At 41.3% G+C, this 21,099-nt stretch overlaps 1 protein-coding gene across 3 annotated transcripts in view; it reads left to right on the forward strand.

Moving 5' to 3' along the window:
- The first annotated feature begins 3,633 nt into the window (after positions 1–3,633).
- Positions 3,634–21,099, forward strand: part of STUM (stum, mechanosensory transduction mediator homolog) — a 49,352-nt gene continuing 31,886 nt past the window's right edge. For all 3 annotated transcript variants that reach the window (XM_062571720.1, XM_062571721.1, XM_062571719.1), the window contains exon 1: positions 3,634–3,891. In XM_062571720.1, the coding sequence (XP_062427704.1) occupies positions 3,690–3,891 (202 nt within the window). In that variant the 5' untranslated portion in view covers positions 3,634–3,689. The remainder of the gene's footprint in view (positions 3,892–21,099) is intronic.

Here is a 21,099-nt window from a genome sequence, read left to right on the forward strand (position 1 = left end):
GAGGCCACCACTGCTCTCGCCAAAATCAGCACAGGTTTTCCTATCAGATTTGGCACAACGAATCCTGTTTGTATTTCCTATTTTAAGGTTCCTCTGAAGTCCATAACAAAACTAGTCTAGATTCCTGTATGTCCAGGATATACCTATCTATTAAGTCTAGTTCTCATTTGCAACACATTTGTCCACTGGCTCCACTGAGATGACCCCGGCTTCATGCGACTGTCCAACATTTGTCAGATGGAAACAATTTATATGACACTTCAAGTGCCATTATAATTTAGTCAGAACAGAATCTACGTGGGACACAAGTGGTACATACTGAATAAAGCCATTCCTCCTCACAGAGATGAATTTGTCTCCATGAGGAAATGGGACTCCCAGGTCCAGTTTCAGCTAGATGAATTGGATTTATTAACAAAAATGTTACATCTGTGATCCAATAAAATCTAATCTCGTCCACATAAATGAAATTAGTTGGTCTCTTCTATTAGGAGAAAATTGGACTCTTTGAGCCAAACTCTGCCTTCAGTCACAACAAGTGGAGTAATTTTGTATTTATTATGGTGTAATGGAGTGCAGAATGCAATGCTCATCCTGCCCCCAGGGAACTGTTCATGAGCAGTAGCTGTGTTTAGCTCCTTATGGCCTTTGTTCATAGTACTCCTCATTTGATTTGTATTTGGATCTATCTTTGTATCTCTCTCAACATCCTTGTATGATATGTAAGAAGACAGCTTTGGAAAGGGCCCAAGCTTGGGAGCAGGGTGTATTTCAGACAGGAGAACCCTTGATTACACAAATTCGTTGTTAGGTTTGTTGTCTATTCTTTTATTTACTAGGATTTTAAGTTCTGCATTGACTGGATAAGAACAATTAAAATGTTGGTGCCAAAAGCAGACCAGCACAAGGTGGAAAAGAATGAAGTTATCTTATGATAGTAGGGCAAGTTTATGCACCCAGCTGATCTTTAAGTTCTTTTGACATCGTAGCACCTCCCCTCCCCTAGTCTGGGGTCTAAATAAAAGGCTTCTACCTGTAAAATGTTTGAAATGCAGTTTGTTTGTCCACAGTGGACACCTCCAAAGGTAGGAAAAGCTCTCATTACAAAATCTCACATCGTTGCTCCTTGAAAGTCAGCTAGTGGCCTTCTCCTCTTCTCACTAGGAGATTACTCGATCAGAGTGGGAATTTGGTGTCCATGAGCTACATGTCTTCCAAGTCTGACTCATATAAAATTCTTACAATGCTGATCAAAGCTCCACAACGTACTTCCCACAACAATCTCCTCAAGCAGTAACCTCAAGGATGTTGAAAAAAGATCACCGGCTTCCATCTATTGGAAGGTGCAGCTTAAATCTTGATAGTGCTAAGACAATGCTATTTTAGAAGACATTTCTCTGTTCATGCTCTTGGTATCTACTTTGCTTAATAAGGACATGGCAACTATATGTATTCTTTTTAAGATTAAAAGGAGTTAGAGAACAGCCTTCTTTGGTCTTAAGAGCTAGAAGAGCATAGAGAGCCTACCCATCTACAGGAGACCTGGAATCCTCTTGCCTTCTTGGCTAACAACAGTGCCAACTCTTTCATCAGACATCCAGGGGTAAGATATCTCAACTTCCTAGACTACTAAATGTATGTCCTTATGCATGGCTACAATGTTGGTCTTTATTTTTACAGTGTTTGCCTCCTGCAGCATTACTGTGCAGAGAAGTCTGGGGAAGGCTTGATGACTGTGTCTCCAGTCCTCTGTGTCAACACACTGGTGCTATAATGTGCCAAGCAAATTCTGCAGTCTGAACCACACTTTGAATAGATTTGCTTTCACGTCTGTTTTGTTTCAGCTGAAGACTAAAAATGTTATGTTTAAGTAAATCAGTTTGTTGTGCTGTTTTCCTGCTGAGAAGTGAAACAAGTTTTTTAAATAGTGAATTTGAAGAAATCTTAGGAGTCTTAGTATTCCCAAGTCTGGCTAATTTTTAAAAGTGTTAACCTCATTTTTCTCAGGACAATTCAGCACGGGGTCACATTTTATTTCATCTAGATCCCAATCTAGTTTTTCCACTGATGACTGTCTTTCCTCACTTAAGCTCTCTAGCACACAGGACTTTGTCTTTTAAGTAATGATAAGCACGTAGCATATGGGTGCTCAATATGGAATGATTTGCACGGCTATTATACACTGCTTGAGGAGCAAGGGACAATTTCAGTACAGTAATTTGGCTCCCAATTTACTTGTTAAGAGAAGCTTGGAAATGTCACACCACTTGTTACATGATGGTATCTTTAATACACAGTGAGATAGTCAAAACTTTTGCCTTAGGTCCCTGAGAACTACCATGAATGCTGGCAGTGCAGAACTAACAATGCAGTTCAGTCTAGAAGTGGCTGCATTTTAATAACAGGTAGAGTAAGCCTTGTATATTGCTGACTTATCTTAAAATGGTAAGTGAATTAACTTATATTTGTCATACCCTTTCAGATATTCCAAGAAAGTGTTCCATAACAGCACAACCTGTTATTAAGCATTTCTGACAAAACATTGTTTTAATTAATTTTAGTCTCTGATTTTGTATTTGGGCTGTTCTCATAACGGATTTTTGCTGACTTTTAATGTGGATAATGTGGGCTCACCCACATACCATTCCTAGAACCTATATTAATTTATCATCTGGTCAAGGGTATAGAATTTTATCACTGCAAATTTTTGATATAGTGTTCCAATGGCAGATTTGGTTATGTACAGCCTTTAGCTAGTCAACAATCATGCCATAAAGATTTGTAATCTGACTGTAATCAGTCAACCAGCAGAGGAACGGAAAATTCATAACAGTGCCCCTAGATCTTTTTAAAGGAAGGGTGCAGCCTTCCAATAACTTTGCTTCTAGGGAACATAATAGGATGTCAAAACTATTTTGATAGAAATAAGTGATATTACCACAAGAATTTTAACTAGCCAAGCCAGACTGCCTAAAAATCTGCAGTAATACGTCTCGTCTATGTGTTTAATCAAAAGGAAGTTTTAAAAAAAATGGATGAAAGACATGCAAACTCCATAGTTAAGAGGTTTTACATAGAATGTCTACATGTTTAGGGTTCAAAACCCAGGTACCGGAAAAATCAAATATATACTCTTGTAACTACATTCTGTACCCATTTCATTAAGCTAGTTTTTCTAACTATTTACATTGTACTAGCTTCAGTGAAATTGGTCAAACTGTTGAATTATACATGTGCTAGGTGTAGTTCCAGCGGTGTATGCAAAGTGCTTCAGGTTTTGCTCTTGGGGTTTAAAGTCTGAGCAGGAATTCCTTAATGTAAACTCAGTTTTCAGACGTGCAACAAGACACAGGTTATTCTCTATCACTGATGCAAAAATCTAGTATGTGTGGTCACACCTAGATTTGGTATCAGGATTAATGCCGCGAATATTTCTCCTGGTTTCTTCGCTTCCCAACGCCTCCTCTGCTGCCAGCGCCGGGGGAGGAGGGGGAGGGCGGCGGCCGTTAGGGGCGCGCGCGAGGGCGGCGTGAGGCGGCGACGGCGACACGAGGCCCCCGGCGCGCGAGCGCGCGCGCGGCGGCAGGGAGCGCGCGCCGCTCCGCGAGCCGCCCCGCGCGCGGCGGCAGCTCGGAGCCCGCCGGGGCACCGCCGCCGCCTCCCGCGGGCGCAGCCGCGCCGCACCGGCCATGGATCCTTTTCCCAAAGACGGGGAGAGCGCGGCGGCGGCGGCCGGCGCCGGGGGGGAGCCTAGCCGGGGCGCTGCCCCGTCCAGCGGGGTGATGGTGCAGGTCCGGGAGAAGAAGGGTCCCCTGCGCGCCGCCATCCCCTACATGCCGTTCCCTGTGGCTGTCATCTGCCTCTTCCTCAACACCTTCGTGCCCGGCCTGGGTAAGGAGCTCCGCCGCCTGCCCTCCCTGCATGCGCCGGCCGCGGTGCGCCGTGCACTCGGGGGCTGTCGCCGACGGGGGCTGCCGACTGCCGGCAGCGGGGCGCGCTGGCATTCCCTGCTGCCGCCTCACTCGGGGCGCCGAGCGGCCGCGGGGCTCCCCCCGCCCCCGCCCCGGGGAGCCGCCGCCGCCGCCGCCGGGACGCGGCGGAAAGTTTGCGGCGAGGGAGGCGCTGCCCGCCCGCTTCGCCGGGGCTGCGCGCCCGCCGCGCGCTGTCCGCGCGCCGCCCCCGCGGGGGGCCGCGGCGCCGAGCGGCCGCGCGAGCAGCCGTTGGAGCAACGGTCGCCCGGCGGGGCGGCGGCGCGTCCCCCCGCGCCTGCCGGGGCCGCCGCGGGTGCGGCTCGGTCGCTGCGTCGTAACAAGCCACGCCGGCACAGTGTGTGTGTGTATGTGTGGGTGGGAAGGGGGTGCTTGGTTCCCCCGGGACAGTCTCTGAAATCCCCCAGTTCAGAGGGGAGAGCTCGGACAAGCCGAGGCACACCAAATGCTGTGAAACTGGGTTTCCAGAGCCAGCGTTCCTAAAATAAGTTTTCACTTTTCACTCTAAAAGATTTTATTCCTATACTATTTTTTTTTCTAAAGAACTGGGTCTGGGGAAGCTGCCAAAATTTACCCTTTCTCCACGTGATACCCTAAGTTGGTGAATCAAGTAACACATCCCTAAGTTGTGGCAGTAATCCCTTCTGTATTTCTATTTCTCTCTTATTAATTAGGAAATTCTTGCCTACTGCAGTGAAAAGCCAACTGGAGCCTAGAGTCTGAGCATTACAAATGCTGGAAACCAAATTACCTGGAACATGAGGCTAAATACAACTATTTTAGCATTGAACAAAATAGATTAAAAAGAAAAAATCAGTCCATACCTCAGGTCTCTCATAGTAAGTTCCAGGCCACCGTATCTGCTAGCATGGCCCCTACAGAAGTCTTCCCTGGGGAAACTGCTGCTTTGAGACCTAGGAGTATTTCACAGCTTGCCCCGCACTTAAAGAGCCCTGTCCTTACCCATTTCACATACTTGAGATGACTTAATTCTGTAAGGTATCTACAGCTCTTAAAAATTCTTCTGAATAAAGTATTACCTGAGTGGTATACTGTATGCAACATGTAGAAGACACTTTTATTCCAGTGTATGTGCTCTTGAAAGTGACCCACAGGTTTATTCCAAAGGAAAACTTTAGCCTTTTTAAATACCTCAGAATTTTCCTTTGAAAAGAATGGCATGGACATATATGCCTCCAGGTGCACCTGCAGGTGTGTTGTGTTTGCAGTCCTTGTATCCAAACACCTGAAGAACATGGATTAATGAATCAAGTAGAAATTCTCCAGCTGAGTGCTTTCATGTGTTTCAAAGTTGTTATAATTTAGCATTTAATTTCCCACCATCACCAGACAGGGTTTTTCAAAATCAGATGAATGTAGTTTTCAGCTGCATTAAAGACAGTATGTCCTCACTTTAGATATAAAAGGAAAAAAAAATAGAAAGATTTACCATGCCCTTTTCCTACCTCGTTTGGATAATCTTGTATTTCATAGTGCTTTCCAAAAGCACGCTAGAAAACCCTCAGTGCTCTTTCTTCATAAGCTGTGTCAGAACTGGCGTGCAGTGTGGTTGTCTCTCAGAGCTCTTCTCTCTGGTGGCTGCTGCAGACCTGCTGGAGGCAGTCAGTGTTGTGCCTTCTGTCGCACTGAAGGGGTCAGTAAAGAATGCGAGTAGGTACTACTTCCTTTCTGAAAGTGGACTACATTGGGTTTATGGGGATCCCAGGTCCTGCTGGCTTGGATTTGGATTTTGCAGCCATGCTGGTTGTGTTATCACTAGCTAGCTGGAACAGCCCAAAAATGGCTTTAATTTTTTTGTTCTTTAAATACTTGAGAATTTCTTTAAACTCACTTTCCCTTTGATTGTTGATTTCATCAGTACTTTCTGGTTTGCCATACCACTTTCATCCTGATTTTCTGTTGCAAAAGTACAAAACAAATAAATTGCAAATTAAAAGAAGTCCATGTGGTGTTCTCACTGATTAGCCAGAAATGCTTTTCTGAAGATGCATCATGAATGCTATAATGCATAGCACTCGGCCTGTACGTAAATGAAACGTTCTTTTAATCAAGATACTAATATCCTGTGCATTTTCATAGAAAATTTATCCTGAGTTAATATACCCAAGTAGAATATAGCTATTTACAGTCTTAGCCAAATCTTGTCATATATCATGTAGCCCACACACAAGGAGAAGCAGAAGAAACACAAATCTACTGGGAGGAATAATTAGGATAAGAGAGATTCTACCATCTCATGTCAGTGTCATGCTTCAGTCGTCTCTGTGAACTGAGCAACACTTGTAAGATTAATAATAATTGTAGTGGTATGAAGTATTACATATAGCATCTGAGCCTCTTCCTGGTGAATATCAAAACTCCCGTCAATTTCTGTAGTACAGATTTTAACACTTTAAAATAATGCTTCACAGGATTGCTATGTGTTTGCCTGGTTAAATGGAGAGTGTGAGTTTGTTTAGGTGACAATGGAAGTTCTCTGTTTTCTGATCTCTGAATTTCATTCTTCATCTGTTTCATAGATAGTTTTCATTCATGTATATACTCCACAGTGCAATTGCATTAAGGAGTCAGAAGCCACTAGAGTTAGGTAAGAAGATGGGGAACACTAAATAAACCAGGCAGTCTACTGCTTGGAAGCCAGTGACATTGATGTGTTTGTTAGTGCCCAGTAACTCCAAACAGAGTCTGTGCTGTAATGTAGGTTATTGGACACAGGACAAGTCTCTCAACATCTGAAAGTCTTGCCTTTTTTAGCTAAATTATATTTCCTGTGTTACAAGTGTCATCTGTGAGGCTGAAATCTGAGAATTTAAAACATCCAGTTAATTTTCCCCTTATGCTATTTATGTTTTGCAGTACTGCATTTGGACAAGAGAAGTAACACTTGTCCTTAGCTTAAAGTCAGTTTATTTTTTTCATGTGGTTAGTTTTTCCAGAGATTTATGTCCCTGAAAAACCCAGAACTGCAGGTTTTAGGATGCATCGTAAACTTTTTTCATTAATCTTTGTATAAATGTTACAAAAGATGCCTGTGAAATTTTTCTTACCCAAGGGATATGTTAACTTTGGCTTTGCCAAACTTAAAATTCAGACCAGATACAATCTAAGGAAGCTTGTTTAACCTATCTACTTGTAATCTGTTTTGCAGAACAGGCCTAAAATTGCACAGTGCTTCCATTCATTGTGATAGGCACAACCACTTGGAGATGTTCTGGATCAGAATTTTTTAATGGTCCACTGCAGTCTGCCTGATCTGCATCTGCCACAGTTCTGTAAGGCTAAGTGATAATGAAGGTGTCCCTAATTCAGGGTCATAAAAGGAGCAGACAGTACAAAAAGGAAAAGAGGGAGCTGGTGTCTTCACCAAGTGCTGTAGCAAAAGCTACTGCATCTACAAGCATTCCAGCTTTGCCGCAGGCACTCCTCTGTGCCATAAACTAAACAGTGACTGTCAGTCACCCGTATTTTGACCCCGGGCTTCTGGAGTTGGCTCTTAAGCCTCAGGGCTTTATCACACGCTGATTAGCTCTAAGGAACAGAGGACAAAGGCACCAGCAGAGATACTTAGTAGTCCAGCCTCTCCTTCTCAGTTCCTGCTGGGTTGAGCTGTGTACATCTCCAGCAGTACATGCTGCAGATGGCAACTGCGAGAAGGGGCTGTCCATGCCCTTTAGCTGGCAGACGGTGTTCTATTGGAGCTACCATGTGCCAGTCAGCGTGGGAGCAGATCTGGCTCCCTGTCATTTCCCTAAGCTGATACATGGGAATCTTGCCCTGCTCCCTACCCATTTTTCCTTTCTTCACTATCACGTGTGTGGGAGGGGAGGAACGAAGCAGGAGAACTTGAGGGAAATGTAAGAAGTGAGTGGAATTATCTGCAAGTATGAGGTATTCTCCAAGATGAATCCCTCTTGTCAGGAAGGGGGTGGACTTTTGGATCACAGCCTGAATTATACATGCATACTATTTTTATGCAGGGAGTAACTGAAATACATAGCATAAAATTATGCTAGTGCAAGATAGAAGAGCAGCCACCCATGAGCCCTGAAATTCCTAGTTGAGGAGATAGTGAGGGATAGCATCTCACAGAGAACTAGAGAAAGACAGGATGATTCCCAGCCCACTGAACATTTTTCTTTAGTGCTGTACTGTTCTTGTGTTCCTGATGTGCCAGCTTCAAATCACAACTCTTCCGTCATCTGTTTGTTCTACTTCAGTCTTGTTAGAGTTCAAGAGCCAGACCTTCAGCTATGTAAATTGAGGTGGCACCATTGGCTTTAATGCTTAATTTATACAAGCCAAACATCTGCAACAGGCTCTGATTAGAAGCCAGGGTTTTCTTGAGCAGAATGAGCTCTCCAAAGAGCTGAACAGAAGTAGGGAACATACAACTCATAGAAGCTATGGGAATGGGATCTACATAAAAATAACAATTCCCATTTTATTTTTGCTGTTGTAATAGTAAATGGATACCTGAAGTGAACATCCATCACTTTCATTATTGAAATAAAAATTCCAAGAAAAAAAAAACACTTTTTTTTTGCCACAAAAATGTGATAAAAAAGAAATACCACAAAAAAGAAGTTGGAGCTTTCACACATCCATGCATTCAAATCCCAAGCTTGCTTTGGCATGTATGATTTTTTTTTTTTCCTTTATGGACATGCAAATGAATGAATCAGGGTGGTTTACAAACTATTTTGTGGAAAGGAAAGCTTTTTCAAGCATTTGTATGAATATGTGTTTGTGAAGTTTACTGCTGTACTTCTCTAGCCTTTCAGACTGCGATGTAGAGATCTCTGGTGGTCTGCAGACAGAAGCCACTTCTTGGTCCATAAGAACATACCTAAACAAAGCAAACTTATTGTCGGTAGACTTTATTTATAGTGGGTTTTGCATTTCCACTGAAAGTAGTCCATACATTGAAAAGATCCAAAAGATCTCCTTTCTGGTAATTTCTTTGCATGACATGGGAGACTTGTGATACAATGTGTGCACCCAGTTACTGCTCTATTGATGTTAGCAATTGTATCAGTTGTGCTGTAGATAGGCTCCTGCTTAAAGGTCTACCTAAGAACAATTGAAACTACAGGTTCCTGCTCCTGCAGGTCCTGTTGTCAGTGGGGAGAAAGCTGTTAATCTCCTACTTCTTTTCACAGAGGTTTAAGTGAGAAATGAGAGAGTCTTACATAATAAACAGTCACTCAAAGATCTTGCCAGCACAGAGTATCTGGAATATTTTTATAGCATGAAGTGTCTAGACCATCTAGAATGACAAACAAGCTTGCAAAACTCACAACTAGTGCACAGATAATTTGTGATCAGAAGAAAGGCCAATTTCAAGTTTACAACTGCTGGGTCAGACAACTCTAGCTTATGTATTAGATCAGCAAAAAACAATGGGCTTTTTATCTCCGCTGAGGACACTGGTGTGGCCACTCTATTTTTGATCCAATCTCCAAAGGCAGAAAGAGAGGGGGCCTCGTGTCACCCTCACCGCCTCATGCCACCCTCCCGCTCCTTCCTAGGCACTGGCAGTTGAGGCAGCATTGGGAAGTGAAGAAACCAGGAGAAATATTCAAGGCATTAATCCTGGTACCTCTCCCTGTTTTGTTTTACGAAGCAAAGACGCTTTCTTCTTTGCAATTGTATTTTATTAGATCATAGTTACCTGATATTAATATCTTTCTTTTTTTCAATCCCTTTTTCTTGCTTTGTACTTGATCCCCTCCTTGGGCTTATCTGTTTAGTTTTAATGATCACATATGTAGGTGCCTTCTTACTCATCATCCTCCCATGGCCCATGCTTTACAAGTGCAGTTATGGGCATACTCAGCAAAAGCACAGCAACACCTTGTTCCTGCCTACAGTCTCTGCGAAAATCTGACTATTTAGTATTATGTTCTTCAGTCAGTTTTTGCCTTTTTGTTCAATGTGGTCAGTAAAAGTCAGTAAATTAACTCTATTTCTGTTTATAATGACTTTTTGGTTCATTTCACTATCAACTTTTGCACTAACCTAAAGCTGCTACTTTTGAATTATGATCAGTGCCAGACTGACTTAAATACAAACAAGTTTCTTCCTCCTCCCTCACACCTTCTTTTCCCATCAAAATGGAAGACAAAAGAAACAGCTAGAAATGTTTTTGTTCACTGCTGATGTTTAAGCAGCTCTGTGGATGCACTCTTTACTTAATAAACACGTAAAGAGACAGGGTGTGCTGAGCATCTTGCAGTCTAGTTTGTCATTTAATGCAATTTGGACTGATACTTTTGAAGATTTAGAGTGAGGGTGGAAGCAGACAGCAGCGAAGAGCTATTAAATGGCTAAGTGAACCAACTGAATTTTAAGGAGTCTGGAAAGCTGTTCCAGACAAAGGGTATGACGTGGAGGGAAGTAGAGAATCAAGTCCAGATGGAGAAAAGGACAGTCTGGGAGAGTACATTGGCAGAGATTTGGTGAGAAGGCCAAAGAACTGGAACTTTGTGCAGTGAGAGATAAAAGTAATGAACGGATTTGAAGATGAAAGTAACTTGGATGATGAGTGCTTTTAACTGGTGAATTTTGGCTAGTCTGGATTGCAGGATGAAGGTAAACTGTTCTAGTGCTCTGAATAAGTGGCTTTCAGAGATATCTGCAAACACTACTAAAGTGTCATTATGAGAAATAGGTCATGGCCATAATATCTGTTTCCCTGTGAAAAGAACAGTAAGAGATTATTGAGCTGTTCAGGATAGTCAAGGGAGGAAGGCTTTCTCTCCCTCATCGACTCAGATGTCTTACTCTAAACATGAACACACCCATAGCGGGCAGTAGCTGGCACACAGAAAGATTAATATTACAATCCATATGCAAGGCAATGAGATTGAATTTTGTGGAAAGAGCAGTGACTGGGTAATGAAGGCATTCTAAAATAATCCCTGAGTGTATAGAAGGGAATGAAATTTGTAATATGTTTATGAAAACTTCCGTTCAAACATCTCCTGGAAAGGAGAAAGGGAGAGTTCAGTCTTATATGAGATATAAAGCCAATGTGATATTTAACATTTTTTTCTTCTGTCTTTGGCCTTGTCTACATTCAAGAGCTCTACCTATTTAAAATTATACTAGTACTATATTTGAAGTATATGGACTTGGTTAGAGCAGTGTGTAAAAATGGCAGTCTATAAAGATACTTGTGTGACTATTTCTGAAGAATGTGAACCAGTTTAAGATCATTTATAGCAGTGTGTCTATGTCTAGTACTTGGAATTTTGCTAGTGTAAAGGTGCTGACAGACACCTGCTGGCACACCTTACTGGCAATTAAAACTAGTATCTGTGCCTCACATCTCTGCTGGAAGTTGCTGCTCCAGCAGTAAAGGAAGCAGAAGGGAATTGCCAACCTCTGTTGCAGATACTCCAGTTCACAACTCAACATTTTATTTTTCACTGTAGTAAAAGCTGGTTTGCCTGCAGCTGATCTATAATGCACATCTAATAAGGCTGGTGTGGGAGCAGTATTCCTTGGCAAAGAAGCCAGCATCATGCAGAAATCTTAAACCTCATTGAATAGGAGTCACACCCATGACATTGTTGTATCTGCGTGGGCCCAGCCTTACATCAGAATAAAAGGCGCATGTTGGCTGAGTTTGCTTTAGAGATTCCAGGAACGCTGAAGCTGGTTTCCCTCCTTTTGCTGAAGATTGTGAGATGTTTCATTAACTAAAGGAGGTCATGGTGTCAAACCTACAACAGAGATATCCCCTCTTCCTCCTCCGGTTCCCACTCTACCCAGGATTTTTTTGAACATTTTTGTTAAATAGACTCCACAAAACCAAAGTATTGTAAGATCTGAAGAAAAAATCACATGCCTTTCTACCTATTTATATTTCAGTTGTTGGTTACTGATATTATAAACTGACTAAGTTTCATAGGTTATAGAATCAAGAAAAAGCAAAGTAGATGAGACTTGAATTTTTGAATATTATAAAGATAGTTCAGGATTCAGCTTTTTCTTTAAGAAAAAGACTTAAACACCAGTTTCTCTCAAACTGTTTGACATCCCTTCGAATAGCCTAACAATGTAGTCATGACTTTCATAATATTTGGTGTTTCCTTAAAACTCTGACCCCTGGGGCTCTTGAATAGATGGGAGTCTCAGAGTCTCTGCTTTCAAGAAAGGAAAAAAAGAAACAACTCTCATGGCTTTGGAATGGGTTTGAAGATATAACTCTAAGTCATCCCCCCCCCCCAAAAAAAAAAAAAAAAAAAAAAAAAAAGAGGAAAGGAGAAGAAGAAAAATGAATTAATTTTTTTTAAATCTCAATTTTGGAGAACCTGATTCATGCAAGATTTGACAAAACCGTAGACACTTAGGTCTTCGAAGGTATGATCATGATATACCCAGATAGTGAATATAAATGAAATAGTTGATGAAAGTTAATTGGTAATACACTATCTTAAAGTTCCAGTAAAAAGAATACCCAAAATACATCTCCAGAATGGGTCATGGTCAATCTTGTAGAGGAAAGAATGAATGTGACCAGCAGAGTGGCTCTTGGGAACCTAATTGCATTCACTGAAGGATTGTGACCAATACCACGTTTCTAACTTCACTGATAGTGCTCATACAAGGAACTGTGTAGAAGATGAAGGCTGCCATGTGGGAATATAAACTTAAACATACCACAGATAATTATCCAATATCTTACCACCTTGTCATTTGTCTAGGCTGAAGTCTCAGCATGCCACAAACTTTGATGAATATCCACACACAGCTTAGAAATGCTTCTTTATCAGCCTGAATTTGTGGAAAATTGTTTTGTTTCAGGTATAACAGGCAAATTTCTGAAGAAGGCAAGATGTAAATGGTCAAATTCATCTTGAGAATCTGTTGGAAAAAAAAACAGTCTAACCAAAACAGAATGTTTTTTAAAAAATTCTGTACATTGAGATTCGTGTTATAAGACCCTGAAGGACTGATATTTTAATAGAGATAAATAAACTAAATCATAATGAATGATTTTTACAAGTTTACTGTGTTAAAAAGTTGAGTCATCTTATAAAGTATGAATCATAATATTTATATGAAAATATTTTACCTGAAATAAATGAAGCCCAATGATCACATTATTATAGCACCGTCTAGCTGAAACTGAGTTTTGCTTTTTTAAGTTTAAAATATGTGTATATGTGTATATCTTTTATATAAGCCAGTATGGTGAAGTGGAGTCTGGTTTAAATGATTTCTTCATTATGTAGGTAGAAAACCGTTTGTTGTTTCTGGATTTTAAGTGCCTTCATGAAAGAATGGATCTTAGATTTCATAAATGGGTTTTGTTAATTTGCTATTTTTGAAATACTTGTGAGACCTTTTCTGTTGCCATGACAATTTAATTTCCATAAACATGATTTTGTGTGTGTGTGAATATCCAGCATTTGATATGCAATATTGGGGAAAGGAGATGGCAACTTCATACCATAGAAATTGCTGTGCCAAATAGCCCATATAGCCAGACCTCTGTCACTAACAGTGGTCAGGAGTAGATTCTTTACAATAAGTTGGAAGAAGCTCTGGGGTGGATTCATTAGATTTATGTATTCGTATTACCAGTAAATGGAAGGTGGAGTTTTTTTCTTCTTCTACTTGCAAACACTTTGTTTTGAATTCAGGAAGCTTAACATACATACACTGATTTACCTTTGACAATCTAATAGTAAAAATTCATATTATTCCTTTATCTGACCACTCCTTTTTAAAAGCATGCCCATTTCAAGCAAAAGCTGAAAAATAGTTCCAAGAATCTAAAGCCTAAATTCTGGTTAAAAGTACAGATAAACCCCACTCTGGGTCCACATACACGAAGCAGCTGTAAGGACTGAGCTCGATGGCCATGAACTCGCACTGCCCTGTAACCCTCTCTGGAGTTTCTGTCCCAGTGGGAGCAGTTAAAAAAGAATTTAGGGCTGCAAGAAAGGACTCGTCACAAATTCAGACATTTGTGAGGTGTAGTTAGAGGAAAGTCCCTTTCTAGCTATGGAACTGGCACAGTTCACCATACCTTCCTCTGTGTTTCTTTGTGAAATTATTGTCACAAGCCAGACCTGTTTCCAAACCCATTTGCACCAGACTGGTTCTTGAGTAATCCCTCGAAAGAGTAGGTGTGTTGTCTTCAATTTAGGTATTTCAGTTAGTGAGGATTCTCCAGATTGCACCATTGATTTATATTTCCTGATCCATGTAATTGTGAAAGCATTGCCAAGTTTTCCCCTCTGTATTGGAAAGGTGACAATGTTTTCTGTTGCATGTCTCTAGAATAAAGAGAATGAAGGTCTTCTTGAGCTCTGCATATGACAAACTGATTAATGTCACAAAAGACTTAGTAGAAGTTTTAAAAAACAAATGCTATATATGTGTGTGTGTGTGTGTGTATACACACGTGCACATATTTCAAAAAACAATATTTCAGACTTAGGAGCTGTTTTTCTATTACTGTAATTTCATTGTGACTATGGAGTCCTGGCGAAATGCTTACTTGTATCATGTAAAAAAGAGAACAGAATGTAGGGTCTACAATCATTGGCAACTGAGTACAAAACTGCTCCTGTGTTCTCTCTCTTAAAAGCCAGAAGGTTGTTTTTTTACATTGACTTGCATCTGTGTGCTTATTTCATTCAGTCCTCTGCTCCTCCCTCACACTTCCCAAAAACCAGCAATAAGGTGGACTTTATTGGCACTCCCCTGGAGCTGACTCTCTGAGGTGATCTAATCTGCATTTTATTAAGTTGGCCTGCTGTACTTTGCGATCTAGTTTATGCGTCTTGAGCACTACCCCCTTACTTAGTATATTGCTGTAGATGGTTAGTTCTTTTACAGTCTCTCTGCGGAGGTGTATGCAACTGCAGAGTGCAAGGCAAAGCTTGAACAAAGCCATGAGTATGAAGAGAAAAGGAGGGGAGGGATTCTGTGTCACCAGCCAGTTATACAAATAGCTCCTTACACACAAGAGTGTCAACATACAAATTCTCATTTTCCATTAGAGTTAAGCTTCAGTGTTTCCGCTTTGGCTGGTAGGCTGAAGGCAAAGTAGTTGACAGTATGATGTTTGCATCTGATGCTTGCAGCTGATACCTCATAGAGGAAATCTGCAGTGGAGTTGGGAATGGACTTTAGACTGAGCATCAGTTCCCAGGACTGCCCTTGCTCTGCAGGTACACAGTGATTTTGATGAAGCTGGGGAGAATAAAACACTACCAATCTACCCTTAGTATTATTGACGTGAGGAAAAAGGTTTTTTTCTTCCTTGTAATAGCTAAAATGTGGTATATATGCCTTAGCTAAAAATCTGGCCCACATGCAGGTGTGTTCTGCTCTCACATTCAGTGCTTTCAATCCACTAAACATTCTTTCACTGCTCACTTAATCTGCATGTGCCAAGGCAGAACTGAGCAGAAAGAATAACTTTCTAATTGCTCTAAGAACTCTATGTCACATTGATTGGAGCAACACACAATCTTTTGAACCAGTACAAAACAAGTATGAAATGTTCCTATTCCAAACTAAACCCACTCGTCGGTACTGGGAATCTGTAACGTGCAGAACGGTGTGGTGTTGAGTCCCTAGAACCTGTTTGTTCAACTTTGCTTACTGTTTCTGCTTCTTACTTTCACATTTATGACAAAGGTCCATGGTGTCATGATACATTAACAGTGCAAGGACAGAACTATGTTCAAAGGTAAGGACTAATAGAAGTAGGCCCCTTGAAGTTGCCTTGTGAGTAAATATTACTCATTGCAGAGAAGAGTTGCAGAACTGGGCTCTTAAATTGCACTTAAACAGAGAGAACTCTTGCTAATTTGCACTAAGTTGGAAACCCACTGAGAATTTTGTTTCTCATATTAGCTAGCCACAAAGCTAAAAATTTGAGACTGTTACATCACAAAACACATTCTGGTTTCTCCTTGGCAAATGTTGTTTTATTTTTAATATTTATGGCATTTTACTACATACTAGCAAATGTTCTTCAGTGTGTTTTGTAGAAGTAGTAATTCCTCAGTGATGTGAGACATCACTCCTGTGACCTGAATTGGCTTTCCTGAAGAGTCCACTATTTACTATGTTTGCATGAAGTGCAGAGTAGGTGGCTAAGCAATGCTCTTCTGCATTATTACGACATTTTTTGCGGTAGTACTGTGAAGTGTAGACTACACTCAAGTCTTGTTATGGCTTATGACATACACCCAAGTCCTATTATTATATTTAAATATGAAAGAGTTATATCATGTACCCAGACTACTTGAAGTCTGAATAAATAAGTCCGAGAATAAACCTGCCAAAGATCACCCAGGAACTTGATGGCAGACCTGGAAAGAGAATCCAGATTGGATTCTTGAAATTCAGTGCCTTTTAAGTCACCCAACCATCTTTTGTTTCCAGGAGTCTCTTCCTAGGAAACTTTTTATCAAATTACTTCCATCACACTTAACCTTAGTATTCACCAGGAAGCAAGGTGATTTCTGTGCTGTGCATTAGCTACAATGTGCTAAATTCATAGGAAGGACAAGACAATTAGTAGTTCTTCTGTGCTCCTCTTTCACATGATCTGGTGGTCTGCTTTGTGCCTGTGAAAGCTACATACTATCTTGTTCATTTGAGGACTTTAGCATGTTTTAGTTATTACACAAGAAAAAAAAAGCCAAACAGTATTTTGTAGAACAGGTGCATCCTAGAGCTGTCATTTAAAAGAACATTGATTTGTATGTGCATTACAGTTTAGAACTACCAGACATTTGGAGTGAGTAGGCTCTGCTGTATTCCTTCTTGTTTATACCACAATTGTGTGCAAAATGGGATCTTACTGTGACCTTTAAATGTACTATTTTAAAATTATTACCTATACCACTGTGTAGGTGACTGTGGCACTAAACAGACAATGAGAAAGAATGGGTCCTATCCCAGGTGGTCGTGATATAAATGTACCCAAGAGTCTGATCAGAGTTAACAGAAAACCTAATAAAAATATACAATACAGTGTAATGAAAAGGAAAAAAAATATTTCCTTGAATTGTAGGTTTAAAGACAGAGTTTTAAAGGCAGAAATGGGACTTGTTTCTTAGCAACGGTGCTCATATAAGCCAAGCAAACACTGTCATGTTGGAAAAAGATATCCTCAAGAGGAAAAACAATATGAAAGAGCTAAAAGCAGCAAATTTAAAGGGATGTCTTCCTGCTATTGCTGGAGCATTCATAAGCTCTGCAAAGCCTTCAGGCAATGACCAATGTGATTCTGATAAACAGTACTGATCAGAACAAAGAACTTGCCTTTGCTTATCTTTCTCAGTGGGGAAGAATACATTCATTGATATTGCAAGAATACCATAAAACGATAGTTCAGGTCTTCTCTTCCTTCTGTATCTGTGATAATGTAACCGTATTTTACATTGAGGACATAGGAATCTTTGCTCTGTTGCATCTCAGGTACTTCAGTACTAGACGTTTCAGAGGAAGCTCTAATGAACAGAGTTCTGTGCAATAACCTGTCCATAGCAGAAACTCCTCCTTTAGGAGTCAGTTAGAGGCTAGCTGATGCATCAAAACAGGAGATATATTTATCAGTATTATTTATTTAAAATAGCTTAACAGCAAACGTTCTTTCTATTGGATGTATTAGATGGGGTTCATCTACCTGTACCTCTGAGTTAGTTACTGTTCTAGTCTGTGGGGAGGAGTTAGATACTACCAGCACTTGATGTTCTTTTCTCTAAAACAGGTTAAGTGAATCATGCCATCTGGGGGCCTCTGTCTTTTTTCTGACTGCAAAGAGAGCTAGAGGTGTTTGGCTCAGATGGAGATGCCTCCCTTATAGATAGTTAGGTCAAATGAATACTACCCATTAAGTATTTTGTAAATGAAGGTATTTGCCATAATCGGTTCAAAATGCATCATGCACTGCGTATGCATCTTACTGGAGTTCCTCTTATCTTTATGAGGACTCATAAACAGACTTCCAGACCATTTCCTAATGAATATACATCTACTATGTCTCACATCATTGGTAAATTTTTGAATATATTTTGAAGCTTTATTCCTTTCTCATCAGTCCTCACACAAAAATCATTCATCTCTGTAATTGTTGTTAGTGCCCCTCTCTGAACCTCTTTGCTAGCTCTTTCCCAACGAGCATGTCATTGATTTCTGTAATGCCATTATAACCTCCTCCATAGCTTTTCCCCTCCAGTACGGTCTAAAATCTTGATAGCATTGCTGGCTGGGGAACACCTTGAGGATATGTTCTCACTACGTTGCTCACACTGACATTTAGATCCCTTCCTCAAATGGTTACAGGGATTTTTAGACACTATTGTTGTGTGCATACTGTTTACATTTTTCTTTCCTTTATGCATTATGTTTGGTATAGAAGGTATGAGAGAGGTGCTTACACACACTGTTTAAGTATCTTTGAAAGCTGCTATATTTACTAACGGGGCTGACAAGTGAGCTCAGATGAATCTCTGGAATTGGTTACTGTGACTCTTCATCTTGCCCATGCTTGCTGCACCCAAGCCATGCAGCAGCAAAGGCCTGGCTACAATATCTGGTTGTCATGACTAGCCTAGAAAGATTTCCCCCACACTGTTCTGACTTCTTGACTAACTCCACTAGAAACGTAATTGTTGCAGGTTAAGAAGTTGTTATCTCTAAGTGTCTGTTCCATGCCCTAGCTGGGGATGACACCACATCACAGCAGAGATGGTGGGGGAAAACATCAACTAGTACTTCATTGCAAACCCATGTTTAAACTAAGCAAAGCACAAGCTGCGAAGACTTTGCACTGAATCTGCTGTGGCACAGATACATGTTCCCTTCTGTTGACTCTGCTAAGGGTTTGTAACCTCTACTAAAAAGAGACTCATTGCCTGGCAGCTGATCCTCTTCAGCCTACAAGTCCTTATACAGTTGCACAGCATAAGCACCAGTTCTGCTTTCCTCAGTCACAAAGCACCCAGCACACAATTAATGCTGTTTAAACAAGAAAATATGCTAAGAGAGCACAGAAAAGAGGCTTTTCAGGTAAATATGGCTTTCTTTAATACTCTGTGGTATATTCTGGTATATTTTTTATGAGGAGGAAGCTCCTAATCCTAATCTGTTTCACTTATAGCAAAAAGCCTCAGAGGGTAGCAAGGCTAAACTAAGAAAGCTCGAATTTTATCCTTTAGAATCATAGAATCATAGAATAAGTAAGGTTGGAAGGGACCTCTGGAGATCGTCTAGTCCAACCTCCCCGCTCAGCAGGGTCACCTAGAGCATATTAGACAGGGTTGCATCCAGGCGGGCCTTGAAGATCTGCAGAGTAGAAGACTCCACAACCTCTCTGGGCAACCTGTGCCAGTGCTCTGTCACTCTCACAGGGAAGAAATTCCCCCTCACGGTCAGGCAGAACTGCCTATGGTTCAATTTCTGCCCATTGCCTCTTGTCCTGTCACATGGGACAACTGAAAAGAGCTTGTCCCTGTCCCCTTGACACCCTCCCTTCAGGTACTTGTACACCTTGATAAGATCCCCTCTCAGTCTTCTCTTCCCCAGGCTGAAGAGGCCCAGCTCTTGCAGCCTTTCCTCATAAGGCCGATGCTCCAGTCCTCTAATCATCTTTGTAGCCCTCTGCTGGACTCTCTCCAACAGCTCCATGTCTCTCTTGTAGTGGGGAGCCCAAAACTGGATGCAGTACTCGAGATGAGGCCTCCCCAGGGCTGAGCAGAGGGGCAGGATCACCTCCCTCGACCTGCTGGCAACACTCTTCCCAATGCACCCCAGGATACCATTGGCCTTCTTGACCACAAGGGCACATTGCTGGCTCATGGTCAATCTGTCATCCACCAGCACTCCCAGGTCCTTTTCTGCAGAGCTGCTTTCCAGAAGGTCAGACCCCAGCTTGTACTGGTGCCTAGGGTTATTTCTCCCTAGGTGCAGGACTCTGCACTTGCCCTTGTTGAACCTCATGAGGTTCCTCTCCACCCAGCTCTCCAGCCCGTCCAGGTTTCTCTGAATGGCAGCACAGCCCTCAGGTGTATCAGCCACTCCTCCCAGCTTAACTTTACTTCACAGATGTTTCACTGTGGCCTTGGGCATGATTTATACTGGAGTTCCTTGATATCAGCAGAATTTAGGTGCTTAAATGTCTTTAAAAGTCTGTGGTTTAACTTCTCTGCCTCCCTCATGTTCAATAGGAGAACACTAGACTACATATCTACACAAATGTAATAAGGCATCATTAGTATTTATGAAGTCCTGAAGATGAAGAAAACTAGAAGTTTTGCAGCAGTTGGTCAGCAAGTAAGTTAAGAGAGAAGTGACAGTATGTTCAAAACCATATGAGTAGAAGAATATCTGCAGAGTTATTTGCATATGTTAGAAAATACCAAAGTATTATAAATAGTTTAGAGCCAGACGTTTGAGAAGGATAAGAACTATGTTCATGTTCTCTCCCTTGCTGAGTAGTTTGGCTCAGCTGTTAATCTTCACTAACTGGAAAAATAAAAGGCACTTTTCCAATAGACTCGTGTTGCCTTAATCCCAGATCTGGAGATGTGATGTTACACATGGATCAGGTGCCTAATCCAAGCTTTGTCAGTGCTCTATCATTTGCCATTCAGATAGTAAAAAGACCGAACTTTCCCACAGCACTGGACAGACTGTGGTTTGTACAGCCAGCAAAAGTGCAGGCACCTTCTGCCAATAGTCCTTTCTTCCTTATGATATTCTGTGATTTAGGGACTTCCTAGCCCACCAATTGCAATTGCATCCCTATATTTTAATAGTCTTTTTTTGACCTTCCTCCCACGTGTATTTTGATGAGTGTTAGTTTGATTAGTAGTGAAGAGAGTTGATCACACTGTCTTACTCTTTCCAGTCCTCTTCCTGCTCTCAACCTACCCAAATCTAGTCTCTTTTTATCCGATGGCCAAAAAAAGTTGATTCCATGTGAACCAAAGCTACTAGCACACATGCCAGCTTGGGAATTCTGCTGCCACCCATTCCACCTCTTGGGTATAGCATGCAGGGCCTGATAGGCTTTGTGCAAAGCACTTTACCATGGCCCCCATGTTGT

Source organism: Rhea pennata, chromosome 3 (assembly GCF_028389875.1).
Source record: "Rhea pennata isolate bPtePen1 chromosome 3, bPtePen1.pri, whole genome shotgun sequence".
Lineage (NCBI taxonomy): Eukaryota > Metazoa > Chordata > Aves > Rheiformes > Rheidae > Rhea > Rhea pennata.